Genomic DNA, 20104 nt, shown 5'->3' on the forward strand with positions numbered 1-20104 from the left:
ACGCACGCAGGCAGGCAGGCAGGTGCACACACACACACACACTAACCCTCACACACTTACCCTTACCTTAACCTATTTCTAACCTGAACCTTAAAACCAAATCTTAACCCTGAAAAAAGAAGTGAGGAGTGGTGTTTTTACCTGCTGGTCGGTCAGCGGGTGCAGTGACGCCACAGTGACGTTGAGCAGTGGTAGAACTCTCTGAAAAGAAGACTGCGTGGGAAACCGCATGTTGAGCTGTAGCAGGTAGACTTCAGCTAGACTCACGGGAACCACCTATACACACACACACACACACACACACACACACACACACACACACACACACACACACACACACACACACACACACACACACACACACACACACACACACACACACACACACACACACACACACACACACACACACACACACACACACACACACACACACACACACACACACACACACACACACACACACACACACACACACACAAATTGTAATGTTTTCATTTTCACTGTACCCCAGTACATTGACTAGCTAACTTCACATCATTAGTTGGACGGTCATTTCTTATTTTGAGTTGAAATGATTAAACAAATAGTTTTGTAACAACAACTAACAACACATCTAACTTATAACTGACTAACCTGACTTACTTAATGTTTGTTAAACTCCACCTCCACTTCACCCTATTCTTCCCTGCCTCCCTCCCCCCAGCGTGCCTCACCTTGAAGCTGGAGCTCTTTAGGACCAGGGAGCCTCCCTCTATCAGGTCCAGGGTCAGTTTCAGGTAGAGGTAGGAGCCCTTGCTCAGGCTCTTCAGGTGGCCGATCAGCTTGGCCAGTGCTGTGTTGTCCAGGCGGCCGTTGCTCAGCGACACGTTGCTCTGTATATCGGCGCTGCTGTGTATCCTCTGCATCAGGTAGCTCTGGGAAAAAAAAGAGACGGACATATTAAACGTAGATGGAAAAAAAAGGGGGAGGGACAGAAAGACAGGCAGAGTGTCCGGACCGTGTGCAAGTTACCTGCAAGTCCTGGTCTATGGCAGAGTTCTCCTCCATCTTGTCTAGAGAGATGCGGTGAAAAGGTAGAGAGCTGGCGATGTCCTGGTTGAGAAAAAAAGAGGTGTCAGCAAAGCAACCGGCAATTTGAGTTACATGGCTGTGTTCGGAAAGCCATACTAGCGTCCTACATCCTACATACTCACCATCTATATACTACATACTGTCTACTCAAAGATCGATTGTGTATGTGAGGTGCGTGGAAACGTTTTCAGTTGAAGTATAGTCAAGCAATAAAGAATTTCTTCTTCTTCTTATAAGATTCAGGCCGTTTATACGCTGTTTAGTGTGTAAACGCCTTCCACAGGTTAGATATTGAACATTGATATAGTATTTTTACAGTCCTGTGTTCATCATCTGTGTTTTAGACCTCTTGTTTTATAATTATGTTTTGAGGCGGAGGATCCCTCCGACGCTCTCTGTCCGGCTCATCAGACTGCACTCAGCTGTCTGTGAGTTGAGCTGGACGAGCCGCGGTGTGTGGTCGAACACAAAATTCAGTTCTGATCTCTCTCCACTATGAGACTGGCATCACTCATTTCACTTAGTAACTCTAATGTTGTTAGGTATTTATCTTCATCTCTTATTTATTGAAAGAGTTTATGAATGACTGCACGTACAGTTGTCAGATCGCGGACCCCAAACAATGTCGTTGCCTAGCAAGTTGCTCGAAAATATTTCATTTTCCTGGGCGGGTAGAATTGACCCAGTGCATTGTGGGGCGGTTGAGTAGGAAACGTATCCAATCGATCCATACCCAAAATCTTCCCGGAAGTTAGTACTCATCCGGGAATTTCTCACATACCCAAACTCGCATACTCAAATTGAAGTAAAAATTAGTATGAGTAGGACGTTAGTATGGCTTTCCGAACACAGCCCTAGTGTAGTGCCCGTAGGAAGCAGGTCTGCTGTGTGTGTCCCGGTCTCTCATTTCAAGCTTTGGTCGCAGCAGCCAATCAAATCAGAGGGAGGCGGGGTTTAGCCGGAGACTACTTCATGCCGCTTCATGCCCGTCGTTACTGTGGCGTCAGTGTACGCATGTATTCGCCGCGAGCTTGATATACATATGACAAGTTCTACATATTTGGTCATAACTTCGTAATCAATCCAGGATGCACACCTTTGTGTCGTGCGCAAGCCATATCCGGAAGCTCAGGACGATCTGACTAACTGTCAGAGAGATATGCGAGTCACAGACACACAGACAGACAGACAGACATTTCTTGCTTTATAGATAGATAGATAGATACTCAGCTGTGGTCTGTCAGCAGGATTAGGGTTTGGGGTTGAGGTTAGGGGTTAGGTTTAAAGCTATAAGGTGTAACTTTTAGATATGTCGGATACATTCAAGCCATTGCCAAATGAGTTGACACAAACTTGATTAAGTCTATCAGCCCCAGAAAACTCTCTCTGTATTTCCCAGTATAGAAGTGTTTACAAACTGGTGTCGCCCCAGACTGATTACAAACAGTGTCCAGTTTGAGCTTGAACATAAAGGCTTATATTTTATTCAAAGGGCGAACACATTGGTTGCTTTAATACATGCATACTTTGAACATCCATCAGCTGAATAAAAAAAGCAAAGTCTGGTTCCATGTGTGTGTGTGAGTGTGTGTGTGTGTGTGTGTGTACCTGCTGGCTGGTCCTGACAGTGGTAATGACCTTCAACCAGGTTGGAAATTTCTGGACGTTTCGGGACAGGAAGGAAGTCAGTGTGTCGCCATAGTCCGGCCGGTGGAACTCTGCCTCGTTCAGCCCATCAATCAGTATAATAAGCCCCGCCCCTTCCACTTGCAACTTCCTCTCTGTAAAATAAATGATAAATACATAAAATAACGTAGCAGCCCAGACAAAGTCGAGAGACACGGCACGCAAAAACATTATTGTTTCAAGCACCTGGTCAATTTTGAGGTTTCTGTCTATTATGCTTCCATAACATGTCTCCTTTCATACTAGTAGCCTATAAGAAAAGGTCAAACAAACAACAAATTCTTTATTTGACTTAACCTAGTCTGTTTGAAAACAAATTAAAAAAAGAATCGGGCATGTTGCTTGCTACTTTGCTCGACTTTGTTGACATACTATTTGTTTACACACCAGTTTACAGAGCCTAGGCTGTGTATTAAAACCAGATTGTCGCTACCTACATGTACACAGTACCCTCCCCTGTAAAATTTGACAACAAGCTTTCTCCAGAATTGCAGACTGCACCTTTAAGCCTGGCTTTACAGGACAGGAGCTAGCAGAATAAATTAGCATGATGTGTTTTACCGTTGTAGAGAGCATCCAAGGGTTCTAGTATTCCTCTCTGGAGGGCGGAGCTGGGATCCTGGATGCAGGAGCGCAGGCTCAGCGTGCTCTGTAGCTGTGGCGACCGCTGCAGCAGCTCCCGATAGGCTGAGAGCTGAGGGGCGTCGCTAAGCATCGCCGCCATGTTGTAGACGAACTCCGGAACCAGGCAGGTGTGACAGTTATCGGCTTGACAGAAATGATACGAGACCACCTGCAAACACAGACAGGGAGAAATACTTACACGTCAATGTAGATGATTAGCAACAGCTGGGACGTGTCATGGTATTTCTTTACCGCCAAGGCATTAAAAATATCTGTAGAAAAGCATTAAGATAACCAAATCCAATCTTCTAGACCTTCTAAAGCTCATTTTGCCACTTGTTCATTTGATTTGTAAAAAAAAAAAAAAAAAGGTTGTGGTATTTATCTCTGGCCGGGTGCAGTGGCTTCCTGCTTGTAACCTGGCAACCTAATGGTGATAAAAATACTTGTACGAGTCATACCTAGTTAACTACAGTTTGTTTTTAATTCAAAGATTGTTTGTTTGCTTGGTAAAAATGGAAATGATTAAACAAAATGGAAAAGCAGCAAATACTTAAATTTGAGCAGGTGGAACCATGACATTTCTGGCATATTTGCATTTAAAATAAATAGGATTAAAATAGTCAATAGAAATACAATAAACAACATATCAATTAATGTTTCATATGCGCTTGTAGCCCTACGGACTGTCGGGTAGGTTACAAAGTAAGTCGAAAATGTCTCACTCAATTGTAGTGGAATAGTATGAAAAGAAAATATTCAAGTAAAGTAAAATTGACTCAAACTTGTACTTAAGTACATTACTTGAGTAAATGTACTTAGTTACATTACACCTCTGGAGGTAATGCACTTAGTTGCTTTCAACAACATCTTTAGTAATCAAATATATGAGCTGTAGAGTAAGTGAGGCTGAGGTCCGACCTGTCCTGCTAGCCTCCTCAGCGCCTCCACCTGTCTTCTCCTCAGCTCTGGAGTCCCTGGACAGCTTCCTCCTCCTCCTCCATCTTCTCCTCCTCTTCCCAGGGAATCATGGGAGAAAGAAGCAGCATCTACATCTGGAGCAAGGGTGAGAATACAGGTGAAAGTCATTTAATTAGAATATCATGGAAAATGAATTGGAATTGAGGCAAGAATTCATGCAAAAGGGGCCCAAACCAAGTACTGAGTACATATGCCTGATTATACTTTAATTAGGGCCGACATTTCTGTATTGAAAATACATTGTTCATTGATTTTATGTGATATTAAAATGTTCTGAGATTTTGCATGTTGGGGGTCTCATAAGCTGTAAGCCATATTAATCAAATTTATAACAAAGAAAGGCTTGAAATATATCACTTTGCATGTAATGAGTCTATATAACTATATAATATATTAGTTTCACCTTTTAAGTTGAATTACTGAAATAAATGAACTTTTGCACGATATTCTAATTTTTCGAGTTTCACCTGTATTACTTCGAAAAAAACAGTCTCTAAGTTTGTAAACTTGTTTGCGGATCACACTGCCCCGTCCGAGATTTCAGGGAAAGCAGATACATTTAACAGATATGTCAGCCTTTCCTGGACTATATAACAGTACTGAAGGGACCCACATGACACCTCGTTGACATTTTATTTTTCTACTTAACATTTGCCTATAGTTTAAACAATGTAATTGAAAGTTCTTAGAAACCTGTAGAGCAGAGTACGCCATGTTAGTTGTTTTAATTTTATTTTTTTGTGTGTATGGTCTCTCTAAAAAAATCCATAAATACATTTTTTATTTTTATTTTTTTAACGCAATAAAGATCTTAAGACATAAACCAGCTCTATATTTTGTTCTACTGTCTCCATTCTTTAACTGCATTTCTTGTGCCTTCGTGTATTTCTTCCCACCGCATGATTTAATGGGGTTTTCTGGTGGTTGGATTCTTGGCTGTTGAGTCTGGCTGATTTTATGGGGTTCTTCTACATGATGACTCAGCTGTCTCTTTCAGAATGAAAAGGTTGTCATCGTGGCTTGATTAACTCACTGGCAGGGGGCCCTTTTTACAAGAATGTGATACTGGCTCCTGCCAACAATTTATCAGGTCTTCCTACAAGTGCCTACCAAGAACAAGGTATAGAGTATAAGTTCGCCGGTTTCTTCTTTAATAATGCATGCAACGTTAAAGGGGTGGTCTCAGTAGCCTTTTCTGGAACCAGGGAAATGTGAACTATTCCTTTAAACTTTAAAGTACAGGAAGCGATATGAAATATAATCGAAAGATGGGTGTGATGTGAGAAGGTCAACTGCAGATTGACGTTAGGGTCATCCATGTTAAAGGTAGAGAGAAATCTAAATATACTTCGCCACATGTCGAAGTGTCCCTGAGCAAGACACTGAACCCCAAATTGCTCCCGATGGTTCAGAGAGCGCCTTGCATGGCAGCTACTGCCATCGGTGTATGAGTGTGTGTATGAATGGGTGAATGTGGTAAGATCTGTAAAGCGCATTGGGGCTGAGAAAATCGGCTAGAAGGCGCTATATAAGTCAAGTCCATTTACCATTTATGGAACAATAACCTTTTTACCAAATGATTGCTCAAGAGATAAATGATTGGATTTGGTAAAATATATTGATATTGTAATGTATGTTTAATCTGCATTGCCATTATAGCTGCTCTGAGGAACTTTCAGGTTTTGTTAATTCTTGCACCCCCTTTGGAAAAAAGCAGTAGTGTTTTTTACTATGCCAGCTACGTATAGTTCTAGGGTGAGGGACCCATGACAAAGGCATTAAGAAAAACTACATAAAAATAGCATTCTTTGCACTGATGGTCTCTTGTTAAGTGTCATTTATGATCATCAGAGGAAAAATTTGATTGTTTCAGAAATATTCAAAAGTTCCTCGTAGCACCTTTAATATATCAGACAGGATAGGATATTCATTTTGGTATGGGAATATTTTGAAATAACATACATCAGGTCATTTGATTGATATAACTCCATACATAGCGAGTGCCTCTCTGCTTACATTTTGGCATGGTGTGATTGCTGGCAGCGGTTGGCCCCATGCGTTTTCCATGACAGCTGAGTGCCACCAGACGGGTGATGATGGCCGTTTTTCCAAAGCCCATGTTGCCCACGATCACAGCGCCCCGACTGGTAGACGGGTCATCGCTGCAGAGACAAGCGTCCACTTCCTGGAAGAGCCACTCTCTGCCGGTGAACAGCCAATCAGACGAGAGACCGGGAACCTCAAAATGGAGGGGCTTCAGGTTGAGAGAGGGAGTAAAACGAACTGCGAGGGGAAGAGAGGTCGGATTTTATTTTAAACTGTTGCAAAATAGTTACCCGTGTATGTTTGAAAGTCATTGTGTCTTTGTACGTTTGTATGTAACAAATTAAAATGAACCTTCATATACTTTAACCAATTTAGACATATTATCTTAAATCTGCCAAACTCTACCTGTAACTGTTTTAATTAGGCTATATTATGCTTTCACTCATCTTATTTTAATTGCAGGCATTCTACATCACTGTCTAAATGTTTCAATCGTTTTTTCTCTTTATCAGCTTGCTGTGTATTTGATGTATTTCCATTGTATATTGTGTATATTGTTGTTTTTGCTTTGCATTTGTTTGACTCAACATCACTGCAAATGAGGGTCACCCCTCAATTGACCTCTCAAGTAAAGGCTAAATAAAATATAATAAATATATGTGTTTTACCTTTAGGCTCCTGTTGACTACGACTCCCAGAGTTCTGTCTGGGCATTCTGAGGGAGGTCCTGGCAGGGATGTGTCTCTGCTGCTGCTCATCCAGATATGCTAGATCTTCAAGGTGGGCAGAGCTAGTGGCTAGAGGGAAAGAGTGTGAGGTGAACAAAGTTAAAGTTCTGCATAGAAGGTAGAAGGTATAGCAGCACCTCACATGGGGGATTTTGGGGTGAAACAGCCAATCACAAACTAGTTTATTTTCAGATTTGATATACAATGTGTTCTGCCACCATCGTCGACTACTTTCCCAAATATTTTACACCTTGCACCTCTGACTGGCCTCTTCTCACTAGCAGGCTCATGGGTATTGTAGAGTTTACAACTGTCCGACCATCCGCAAAAGCCAAACTTACACAAAAAAAACTTCTCAAAAGTTGTAAAAAATTGCAACCAACGGCCAAAACAAAACCACAGAGTGAGACTGATACAGAATGTTGAGAAACATACTTTTTCTTTTAAAATGGTAACTACATCATCACATTACATGGAGTAAGGTTTGTGATGAGGAGATGTTTGTTTGCAGCTTAGTAAACATAAAAGCATATCAAAATGTTAAGTTTCAGAAGTGCCACTAAGGAGAGAGGCTCAACATAGACCCCAGCTCTATGGTAATACATTTTGGGAAAACCGCTTGTTAGGTTCCTTGGTTGCATGTTCATCGGTAAATATGAAGCCTCAGCCAGGAGATGGATAGCTTAGGTTAGCACTACGACCGACAACAGTTTGCCTGGGTTGTCAGAAAATAACAAAAATCGTACAAGAGCACTTCTAAAGTTCACAAATGAACATGCTGTATTAAGTTAGTCTGTTTACTTTGTAAAGAAAGCACACTGTCGGGGAGTACTGGGCCTGACTATTTCCTGGACTTGAGCCGTGACTTCCTGTATCCTACGATGGTTGCCTGGCAACATCATAGTGTCGATACATGTTTCTAAGTAGGCCATAACTTAATAATTTTTAAATTTAATATTTTTTTGTTGTTCAAACAGTGGCCAGAGGTTTGACCAAAATAAATACAGCCACAACCTTTGGGAACCCCGGCATGAACACATAAAAGAGGCTAGCTACTGCAAATACAACCAAAAACAAGACCAAGGGTTTAAAACGCTGAAAGGTCGGCTTCAAAACTGCCTGCATACCCACAGTTCTCATGTAAAACGTGTGGTGTAAAATTATATGAAGGCAGAGGTTGTCTCTCTGTTTCTCCTCTATTGTTGGTGAAGAGAAAGACAGGCAGGATCTGTGGTACATTGTCCTAGGAGGGCAGTGTCTTGACTCTTGGCTGCCAGTACAGCCGCTTTATAGCTGATTTGAAAGCTAACAAAGCAAAGTTAAGCACCCCCGACAGAAAACCAAAAGACCTACCGACAGTTTGGCCCAAGCAATCCAGTCATAGTCATCTAATGGCACAGAGAGTGTCAGTGTTGGCCGTGCCTCGTGTCCTGTATGCATGGAGGCTATGTGTCCGTGTTTTGACCACCGTCATACATGTCACTTCCTTCCTTTTCCAAAGAGCTGACATGTTTTTTTTTTTTCATTTTTACGTGACACAAGAGAGAGGAAAAGAGGAAAGGAAGGATGATATGTGAACATGTGGCCCAGGCATTGCCTCTGGTTTTCTCTATGGTTGTGTCTTTGCAAACTACGGACATGGAACTCGTTTACACCTTGTTTCTACATTTCTGTTAATGTACACAAACACCTAAGACACAACACACAGGTTTTATTTTGATTAGCTTTTAGAGGGACTGCTTCCAGTCTAAATGCTAAGCTCAAATATTTGTATGAAACTCATCATCTAGAATTATAATGGAAAAAGAGTATTTCCAAAATATTAGAACTATTCCTTTAAGTTTAGGGCGATTATGGGAAACAAATCAATGAGAAATAGGCTCTTTTGATTCATTCCAGAACAACCCATTATGTGTATGTCTTGCAAAAGCTAAGAGCTAATAGCATACCAAGGATAGTCAAGTGTCCAAATATTTGGGTAAAATAAGTGAATGCCTATTGCCTAATAAAGCCTATCTGACGAAAATGTGAAAACTTACTGGGCGCTTATTAAAAGCAATGTTTGTTTGTTTCTAGTGGATTTAGCTTTGAGCACAACATGTGTGTTAGGACCATGAGGACGGGGCAAGGGGACAAATGATTACATTCTCGACTGTTTCATAAACATTTCCTCATGGGAGGTTTAAGCTGCTTCATGTTACCCTGAACTGCAGCTGTGGTAAAAGTGTATAAAAGCTATTTCCACAGAGGCAGTTTGTGTCTGTATGCAACTTCTGAAACCATCACTCATTAGGCTCTTACTGTGGTAAACTGTACACAGCTGTGTTGGACACATTATTACCATGGAAGCAAGGCTTTATTTGTTCACCATCACTTGGGAGCACACTGCACTTGAGAGTGAGTGATGTATTTCCTTCCTAACAGGAACCGGCGGCGCTATTTCCTGTTAGGAAGGAAATACGCTGCGTGTGGGAGCACACTGCAGGAGGGGAAAGCACTTGATGCACACATAACACCCACAGACACACACACACACACACACATCATCCATCATCTGCAGTCTTACCAGCTACTGAGTTAGGGCGGGGCATGAGGTAGAGAGGGATGGAGTGGGTGGAGCCGGACGAGCGGGCGGAACCGGAGCATCGGTCCGGGTGGAGCTTGTTGAGGCTGTAGGTGGAGGCGGCCATGTTGTCCTCCTGCGCCCCGTACAGGAAGCTTCCCTCATTGGCTCCTCCTGCCGTGACCACACAGGAAGAGGAAGTGGAGGCCACCACAGGCCGCGCCCCCTGCTGCCACAGGTTCAGGCTGCTGCTGCCATGGTAGCCGTCAGCCGGGTACCTGGCACTGTCGTCCCGCTCTGCTGCCGATTCAGCGGAGTAGCTGGTCAACGTGGCTGTGAGGGAGAGAGCCAAGGGAGCGGCAGAAAGAGTTAAAGCCTCTGGATACCTGGTCTAAAATAGTGTAAGACAGAAATTTGTGATATCAAAGTAGGCTGTCTCGATAAGATTTTCATAAAAATCTTATTGAAAATAAATGTTTATATAAATTATAAAACTTAGTTTGAAAAGAAATGGCTTTTTTGCTGACATTAAAGTTTGATACATAACCGTCACTCTGACAGTCCTGTTAAACGGTCTCCATGGCTACTGTCATTGTTTTTATAGAATGTTCAAGGAGAGGTGATTAGTTCAAATACTCTTATTATATACTCTTATTACTTGTGTAATAAGAACCAGAGCATAGCCCGCCTCATCTTAACCGGATTTCTGTAAGGTTTTATCAAATTTAAATAAGGGTAGAAGAAGCAGTACTGCTTTTGGAAGAAGCGGTATCTATTATCTATAGTGTCACCTATGATGCCGCTGTCTCTGCTCTCCAGTGTTGATGTGGGGGAGGTGATGGAGGCATGGTTGGAGGAGGCATTCTTGTTGTTGCTGTTTCCCTCCACTCCAGCAGGGGGTGGCAGTGTAGAGCAAGGGGAAGTGCTGCTACTGGCTAGACTGGAGGAAGGGGAGATCCTCTGTGGGAAATAGAAAAAGATTTCTTTCTCAACTATTTTCTCCTTTACTTGTGTGTGCGCATGAATTAATGAACAGTATCTACACTGCAGGTGAATAGGGTAACATTTTTTACTTATACAGTATATCATGAAACTTTGCCAGTATATTGCCTACATTTAAACAATTATTGTCAGTAGGCCGCCTATTACAATTTTTTCAGACTGAGTATTGAAAAGACCTAATGTTGAGCCGTTTTATATGGTTGTGTATATTTGATTACCTGTTCATCATCTTGGGCGTGGTAAGGGGACCCTGGCTCTCCACTGATGATCTTCTCTCCCAGCAGGAAGCCCAGCCTGGTCATCAGAGCATCAGCCGCCTCGTCTACAGAGGGAGGGGGTCCTAGCTCTTCCCCCTCACCTATAAGGTAAGAAGAGAAGAGTAATGCTTTTAGGCTTTTCATTTGTCTTTACAAATTAAAGGTGAAGTCAGTGATTGTGGATAATGCTTGTTGTCAAAATCACTTTTTGACCAAATCAGTAAATATCTCCTCACATTCTGCTACCTTTACTCTGTGTACGCTGAAAATAAATCTGGTGTTGTTAATACACAGCCTAGGCTATGTAAACGGGTCTGTAAACAAAGGGGCCCCACTGTAGCTAGCTACATGCCTGTTTACGGAGCCTATAGGCTGTGTGTCTGAACAGGCAACGGATCGTGAGGAGATATTCAGTGATTTTGGAAAAAAGGGATTTTGACAACACAGGGTTTCTCCAGAATTGCTTTAATGTATGGCATGAGGTAGCAAACAGTTGCTCATCTAGACATACAGCAGCTACAGAGCAACATTTTGAATGTGAGTCAAATATTCCCTCGCTTACTAGGTCTGGGAAATATCTGAGTGCGGAAATATCCAACATTTCAGCAGGCAAATGTTCCACTATGTAGCCACCAGGTAGTGGCAATTTGTTTTTCAAAAACCAGCGTTTATTTCCTCTCTAAAATTGTATTATCAGCTGAAATGTTTGAACTTGTCAAAGACTTTGGTTAATGGCTCATGGGTTAATTCCTGCAATTCCTTCAATTCTAAAGACATTCCCACCAGCCCCCAACTAGGATGGTCAACATTGTTCAACATTATACTTGCTAAACATCAGGGTGTTAGCATTCTCAATTTGAACGCGGCTCCAAGCACACCTCTGCAGCGTGGCAACTTTCTACACCATGTGATCCATAATATTGATTAAAGCAGCTTTAAAGGAAGGGTTATATCCACATACCAGCAGCAGGTCAGTTTAGCTTAGCACAACGACTTGATTCCTGACTGTTGTTTAAGATCACCAATTAACACATTATATCTTGTTTGTTTAATCTGATCAAAATACAAGGTGTGCCATAATGTTTTCTTAGCATTGGAGTAACTTCCTGGAGAGGGAGGGATAAGACGTGACAGCTTCAGAGGTGCTAGGAGGAGAAAGACGAAGTTGATCCAGGCTAGTTGTCTCTTTTTATGCTAAATTAATCCAACCTCCATCTTTATTGTTGAGACATGAGAGTGGTATCAATCCACTCTTTCAACTAGCAAGAAAAGGTGAACCGTCCCTTTTATATATCGGCTTTTCTGAAATGTTATAGTCCAAGAAAGCCTTGATGTAAAAAACATGGTAATACAAATGAAAACACAGCGATTTTATTTCCAGTGGTGGAAAGAACAGAAAGACTGACCACTGGAACAACTACAGAATGTAGAAAGTCAGCCAACATTTACTGTTTTCTTGGCAATGACCACCTCCAGTGACCCCTGCCCATCTACTCTTGTTCCCTCAGAGCCCCGCCTCCCCGCACTATGAAATTGGATCCGTACAAAACGGGATGAAAATTGAGTAAAAATCTGTTCAATCGGGAGGGGATACAAAAATAGAACAAATCGTTAAGAGAACTTAAAACACACAGACACATTAAAGCAAGAACTCCAACACAAAGCCCACTGGGACCACTCTGTGTGGAACGGTAATTGATCTCCGTATTAATATATTCACTATCGTGACCTAAATATGCCAAGAGTAGATATGTGCACACAAGCTCACACACACACACACACACACACACACACACACACACACACACACACACACACACACACACACACACACACACACACACACACACACACACACACACACACACACACACACACACACACACACACACACACACACACACACACACACACACACACACACACACACACACACACACACACACACACACACACACACACACACACACACACACACACACACACGACTAAGCCACAGCTTGAAAGCAATACTCTCTGTCTCTTTCCCTGACAGTCTATAATTACAGCTATAAATTGCTGACTATTGGACTAAATACCAGATACGCTTCGCAGGCGCACACGCACACACACACACACACGCACACACACACACACATGGATCCAACCCAACACAGTGCACTGGGAAGACTGTGTGTGTAGGCTACACATGCACACACATACGAGTGTGGTCAGTCAATGACAGGGTGTGTGAGTCGTTTTTAGAAAAATAAAAATAAAATGGAAAAATCAGATACAGAGAGCAGAGACTTTTCCATTTCTGTCTCGTTAACCCCAGTAGCTTCTGATTCTTTCTGTCAATCCCTATGTTTCCCATCCTTCCTACATTTTCTCCTTCTATCTTCCCTTATTTTCTGTCTACCTTTCTATTTGTCTCTTTCCTTCCTTCCTTATCAAATGATGTGAGAGATATGTGTTGTTTGTGAGTGACAGACAGAACGGGGTTTTGAAAAAACATACCACCAAATTCTCAGTGTTTCTAGTTCCAACAAACAATCTCAGACCTAAAACACCTATCAAAACACAAACACAAACTAAAAACTCATTTGTGCGGGTTCAGTGAATTCACTTATGTATTTGTATGTCAGCACTGACGTGCTGACCTCAAAAAGAACTATGAAAAGACGAGTCAAGCTAGTCTGACTAGCATTAGCCAGCTAGCCATTGTGTCAGGTGTTGGCTAGATTGATATGCTAAAAGCCAGCTAGCATATATGCCTGGCTAGCAATAGTATGATATACTGTTCTAATTCACCCAGCTTGGAGCACCAAATATGTCATGAGGATGTGCATATTCATTTTGTTGTCCTACTTTCTTGTAGCTTTGAAGCTAAAAGCTAAAAGAAATGTAAACACAGTAAAAGGAAAAAGACGCTCAGTCTGTACCTAGAATCCCTTTTTGATAAATTTTCATTGTGGTCATCATACAATCAGAAACCTACGATATGCCTATGTCTCAGTGTTTTGATTGGTTGATGAACCTGTCGGTCAAGACAATGCGCTTAAGAGAATCTAATGTAGCCTATCCATGATAAAAGGCATTATGGGAAACGTAGGTGACTACCAGGAAATAGGTCTTTAACATCTATAGTTTCAACATTAATCCTCCACATCGTTAACATTATTTTAGTCTTCAGACTGACAGGGTAACTTTGTTTATTGTGTCTGTATTTAGTATCGGGCTGAATGATTAATCGATTTAAAAAGACCAAAATCCCTTTTTTGAAACAATGCTATTAACGAATCGACAAGGCTACTATTTAAGATCTATATGCAGTGCCTCTGACCCAGAGGTTCAACTGTCATGTCAGTGTGACAGTCATGCTAACTAATCAAAGTGGTCCAAGACACTGTGGATAAGCTCACCACCAACAAACTCATAAAACACATAGAAAACCTAAAGCAATGTTGGACAACTTAGGAAGTATTTTGGGTTTCCGATGACAGACGTGCAACAGAACCAGCAATAGTATTGTGTATTGCCTCTCATAGAACAGTCGCCACACCACGAGGCAACACCCAAAGCAGCAGCAGCACATGCAGCTTTATGATGAGCGGATGGCCAAAAAGTCCAGAGAAAGTCATGCACTATGCCAGTCTAAGAAAACAAAGCTACTGTTTTAAAGAGGTTTGCCTTTTACTCTGTATAAAAAAGGGCTCAAAAAGAGAGTGAGGTAACCAACTCCATTACGCCTATTTGGATGAAGACATGGTGTCAATGAACACCATGACACAGGGAATATTGAACTGAGGCTTGACTCTAGAAAATGATCTGTAATATATGCAGAAAAATTGCCATTAGATATTTTCCACAACTCAGTACAAAATACTGGTCAGACATTAGATACCGCAACCATTTAGATCAGTTTAACTCGTGAACATTGAATATTTTTAAAGTAGTTAATTATTCAGTGTTTATATGCACTGTTGACCTGTTTTGACGGTGCTGACCTTTAGTTGGACCGAGCGCCAAAGAGCCAACAATGTAGGAGATTACTGTAACTGTGTGGAACCATTCAATTTCGTTCATCCTCCTCTGCTGGAGTATATACCTCTTCGAAAAATTTCAATGAAAGGACAGTTATAATAACCCTTAGTACAGCACTGTTACCGCTCATTCACATTCATAAATATGCAAGAAAGCTGCGAACACTGACAATAATTTAGTATGTTTTGACCCTTGTAGAAATCAGTCTTCCTGTTGGAAAAAATAGCACATCGGGAGAGAGAGAGAGAGAGAGAGAGAGAGAGAGAGAAAGAGTCCTTCGCTTTCACCTTCTTCCTCACTTCTTCTTCCTCTCCTTCCATCCGCCCACTCTCGACCACGCAGCTCGGAGCTCTCCTCCTTGGACAGACAGCAGCAGGCGTGAAACAGCAAGCGCCTCAGGAGGGAGGAGGCGTGGCTTACGACCCCCACCGGCGTCCTGACATCTCCACCGCAACAACAGCAGCCTTCCGCCGGCCTCCACGGTCGACGGACGTAGTGGGACCGCTCATGCCGGCACCACTTGGTTCTGGAGCGCGCGCAGGCTTTCAAAACAGCCGCCGTGCAGTCCATTGGGTATAGCTGGCAGAGGGGTGTTCTGGATCGGGTTCAGAGTGGGTCCATGTAAGCGGGTGGAGGCAGTAAAGAGGGTTTGCTATTGCTATCCCAAGGGAAAGAACAGTTAACGCGATGATGAATGGGAGCAAGGGGTCTTTGACTCAACAGGTACTAGTGTGGTTTGTTGGATCGCTGTTGTGCTGTCCGTCCTCCCCATTAAGATTTCTGGGGGAAAATGTAACATGCACACGGTGGTGACATCATGGTCCAGTCCTCTTCTTGGTCTCGGGTCCTGAGCTCCTCCTTCTCCGGGGGTACACAAAGGAGAGAGATGAAGGAAGTATAGGAATGGAGAGATAAGGGGAGGAAGAGACTCTCCAGGATTGGACAAAACACTAGAAGTCCTCTGACTTCTGTAGCAGAATAACTGCAGCCATTATAGGCAAGGATGATCAAAAGTGTGAATACTATAGATAATAGCTAAACTGTTTCAGTTGAGCGGAGTTCATTTAAGAGGAACAAAACCACACGCTTTTTCAACTTGACTTGCGACTCACAGCCGATCCAGACGAGGTAATCCTGTGGTAATTGTCCTTCTTGGCCAGAAATGCAGTCCTTTTTCATTCACAGGTAGAGCCCCCTCAAAACTTAAAGACTAGAAGACAAAACAACAACCCAAAGCCTGAGGTGAAAAAGGGTCAATCCTATCCCAGATTATATCCTCTTTGGTCAAAAGCACAAGCGAAGCAAAGCAGCAAAGTTTCCAAGTGCTAGAGGAGTTTTTCTTCCAACGGGGGGAGCCTCCATATCTGGGCTGTAAGACGACCTTCCTCGTCTGACTGCACGGCAAATCAAAACCTCCCCTCCTCCAACCCAAATACACACACACACACACACACACACACACACACACAGGAGAGAAAGGGAAGGACTTGCAGGAGGAGCTGCACAGAGAGTAATCCGTTACATGTCGTGAAGCGTGTGGAAAGTTTAGAGAGACAGTCCGGACTTCTTTCTTCGAACAGAAGAAAAACACAGCCAGAGAGAGAAAGAGAAAAAGTGAACGAGAACCCAGCCAAGCAAAGAAATACTGCAATTAAAATGAAACTCCCTTCCCAAGAACAGAAGAGCGTCTCACCACAAATCCCAGTGAAGATGGAAGATTGTGATCCACTATAGTCCAGAAAATGTGAAGAATGCTGAGGGCAAAGCACTAAAAGAATGAGATTAGACAAAAGGGTGAGCTATAGGGCTAAGACTTAAAAGAAAGTGTTGGACTGAGATCTGATCGTAGTTGGCTGTCCATAAAAAAACCCTAACATGTGAGAGGAATAGCAGCAAATCTGTATATGAAGGGAGAGTGCAGTTGAAGCGATGTTGAGAAAAAGAGTTTAATTTTTTTAAATGTTTTAAAATGTATTAGACAGTTTTGGAGAGACAAAGGTGAAATGGGGGCAGAGAGGGAGATGACATGCAGATAACGACCCGGGCCGGACTCGAACCCGGGTCCACTGTGACGAGTACTGAGCCTCATGGGGGAGGGGGGTGGGGTACTCTAACCACTACACCGCGAGCGCCCCCAAGAGTTTTAAGGGTGCACAGGAATGCCTATACAGTAGTTTGTGGCTGATTATTTTACCCCCAAAAGTCATTGCCACAAAACCTTGGTCAAAAAATCAATATGATAAGTTAACTTACATTTTAATACATTTAAAGTAGCTTAAATCCATAATTTTGTAAAAAAAAAAGAAAAGAAGAATGTATCATTTAACAATGTGAAAACAATATGACATAGTATGAACCTACAAAGAAGTAGCAGTAGAATCGGCAGTGTGGCTTCACGGAGGTTCACAGTGACTTTACTCTTAATATTAATAGTTGTCCGGCCCTTACAGCTTAGACACTCATTGCATGATTTTCAGATACAAAGTACTAAAAACCCACTCTGAACTACCCACCCGACACCAAACGACTGAGAGACACAGTGGAACATAAAATCTAAATAATTCCTCCTGAATTGGTGGAGACCAAAAACAGAGCTAATAGGGAATGGTTATTGGACTTACATTGACCAGGTGGTGAATAACCAGACTCCACATAAATGCTAACGTTGTCCTGTAACTCCTGAATTAGCAACTGTCTGCACAAAAGGTACCCCTCAAATTAGCATCAGCTCCTTTAATATCATATCATATTAACATCATATCACAAGAACTCCACACAGTCAAAACATGAGATGGCTGCTGCTGACATCTTTATAAGCAAAGCTACCCTTAGCATAAGCTTTACTGGTGTTTTTCTTCCTCATAAGATGTAGCTACCGTCTCTTTTTCATAACACGAACAACAATGAGTACTTCTACTAAGAACGCAGTTCCTTAAAATAGATATATTTTTCAGTTACAGATAAGTACCTACAGTATTTGTGATGATTTGATTGGATTTAATTATATTATTAATACACAAGGGCTGACAAGATACCATTATAAACAAACAAACAAACCAACCAGAAACCAAAAATAGATGCTAAACAATGCTAGGTACATAGAACAGCTACATTTAGTTTTGGTTATAGCTAAGGCTAGCAGTGGCTATCTCAAAAGCTAGCTTAGCACCAGAAAAACGCCTCTGCATAGTTGCTTCAGCTGTCCAGTTAGTAGTAGGTTGCTGAAGTCCACAGCTGACCAAACCAGAGTGCGGTCACAGCAGCATGTAGTTATAAAAAGCAAGAATGCAGTGACTACACTGCTTTGGTGCAGTTAAATACACCAAATTAATCTAATTATACGTTTCTCGGATGTTTTCATATCGCAAAACAGATGTTGAAAAAAATAAATCTGATTCAGGTCTTCGCCCAGCTTTTGACCACAATGTAGAGGTGCTTTTCTAAAGCAGAAATGACTGGAGGAGGAAGATGGTGGAGGAAGACAACAAGGGAGAGGGGAGAGGCCAGAAACATAAAGGAGAGGTAAAAGGAGTGAAGAGAAATCAACTGAAATCAGAGCTAGTGTGTGTATGTGGGAAGAAGTTCCCTTGGCTCATTATGTTTCTGTTCTGACGGAATGGAGTTGCTGTGGAGACCCCACATGGTAATGTTTAGGAGAAGTGTGTCAAATCAACCCTGGGGAGGAGGAAGAGGAGGAGCAGGGAAGAGAAAATAAGAGAGGAGAAGTTTACAGGGGGTTGGGTTCGATTTTTGTGATTTCTCTCTCACTACGGCACAGGGGGACGATCAAAGGTAGGGTCAAAGGTCCCCCCACCCCACCCCCTTTGCTGTTAGACACAGTGTAACAGGTCACAGCTGTGTATGTGTTATGCTTATGTTTCTTCTTATAAATGTGTTTGTCACCACCAGCCACTATATGGGTCGGACACTTTTGTTTATGGCCCATATACTAACGTCCTCCCTTCTACTCAACATGTATATACTACATACTGTCTATTGTGTATGCGAGGTTTGTCTGACTGTTTACACTGAAGTATACAGAAGCAATAAAGAATTAAAAAAAAAAAACTTCTGTGTCGTTTGAAAAGACGCAATGCATTGTGGGCCGGTTGAGTAGGCCCATACACAAAATTTTCCCGGAAGTAAATACTCACTCCATTACTGACACAATTAAATAACAACAATATGAGTTTTCGCAAAGCTTTTTTTTTATCCAAATACAGGGTTTACCTGGTTCAAAACCTGGTGGCATATAGATTTGATCTGCAGCGGCCAAACATTCCACTGACTTTCATTAGATTTGAATATTTAGATATGTCTGTAAATCCTATATTTAGACACAGAAAGGTGTTACATCACCTTTTTTTCAAACTGAGCCTGTCTGCGTCAAACCAGCGAGGAGAGAAAATACAGAAAACACACAAATGTGAAACAACCTTGTGTGAAACTGTTCAGACGCTGGCAGAAAGTAGTGTTCTCATGCAGGGATCACATCACCAATAGTATATGCCTCTACTGTCACAGCATATGGCGGCGTGAGGCAACCATGTTTGTTTTGCTAATGTTAGCCTCGTAGCTTCCAATCGTTCAGCTGGAGACTGCAGTCTGTCGACCCCCCCCCCCCCTCCTCTTGCAAAGAATGAGCATGTTGCCTTGTTTGCTCCGTGTATGTGAATGTATGTATCTGTATCTGACAGTTATGACAGATTGTTATTATACTGTGACAGAACCACACTGGATGCCTTCAGATAAATAGATAGTCTTACCAGCCATTTTGGCCAGACGCATGTTGAGGAGGGGAGAGGAGGGAAGTGAACGAGTGAATCCCTCCATCATCCTGACGTCTGACCCATCTGACTCAATGCTACTGCCACCTGTATATAGAGAGAGAAAGAGAGAGAGATAGAGAGAGAGAGAAGAGAGAGAGAGAGAGAGTAAGACAGAGTTTGGGGATCCAAAGGGGTCCCAAGATGACTGGGTCGCTAGATATATTTAATAACAGATGTATTATAAAAATGTAACTCACCGCTGCTGTTGTTCTTGCGGTTTTTGCCTCCCAGCAACATCTTCAGGCTGTTTCGGAACATGATTGCTCACAACACTCACACACCCTTCTT

The 20104-nt window shown here is 42.3% G+C and overlaps 1 protein-coding gene across 1 annotated transcript in view; it reads right to left on the bottom strand.

Moving 5' to 3' along the window:
• The window catches only part of tanc2a (tetratricopeptide repeat, ankyrin repeat and coiled-coil containing 2a), a 41970-nt gene that overhangs the window by 12213 nt on the left and 9653 nt on the right, over positions 1 to 20104 (bottom strand). Inside the window, exons 2-14 of the mRNA XM_080043241.1 lie at positions 20014 to 20104; positions 19754 to 19861; positions 10923 to 11062; positions 10494 to 10662; positions 9706 to 10035; positions 7080 to 7208; positions 6382 to 6648; positions 4306 to 4439; positions 3322 to 3553; positions 2683 to 2855; positions 1015 to 1095; positions 717 to 917; positions 142 to 276 (exon numbers count right to left, since the gene is read on the bottom strand). The exon at positions 20014 to 20104 is cut by the window's right edge and continues 11 nt beyond it. Coding sequence (XP_079899367.1) covers positions 142 to 276; positions 717 to 917; positions 1015 to 1095; positions 2683 to 2855; positions 3322 to 3553; positions 4306 to 4439; positions 6382 to 6648; positions 7080 to 7208; positions 9706 to 10035; positions 10494 to 10662; positions 10923 to 11062; positions 19754 to 19861; positions 20014 to 20074 — 2160 coding nt within the window. The 5' untranslated portion in view covers positions 20075 to 20104. The remainder of the gene's footprint in view (positions 1 to 141; positions 277 to 716; positions 918 to 1014; positions 1096 to 2682; positions 2856 to 3321; positions 3554 to 4305; positions 4440 to 6381; positions 6649 to 7079; positions 7209 to 9705; positions 10036 to 10493; positions 10663 to 10922; positions 11063 to 19753; positions 19862 to 20013) is intronic.

The sequence above is a fragment of the Ammodytes marinus genome, assembly GCF_949987685.1.
Source record: "Ammodytes marinus genome assembly, chromosome: 16".
Classification (NCBI taxonomy): Eukaryota; Metazoa; Chordata; class Actinopteri; order Uranoscopiformes; family Ammodytidae; genus Ammodytes; species Ammodytes marinus.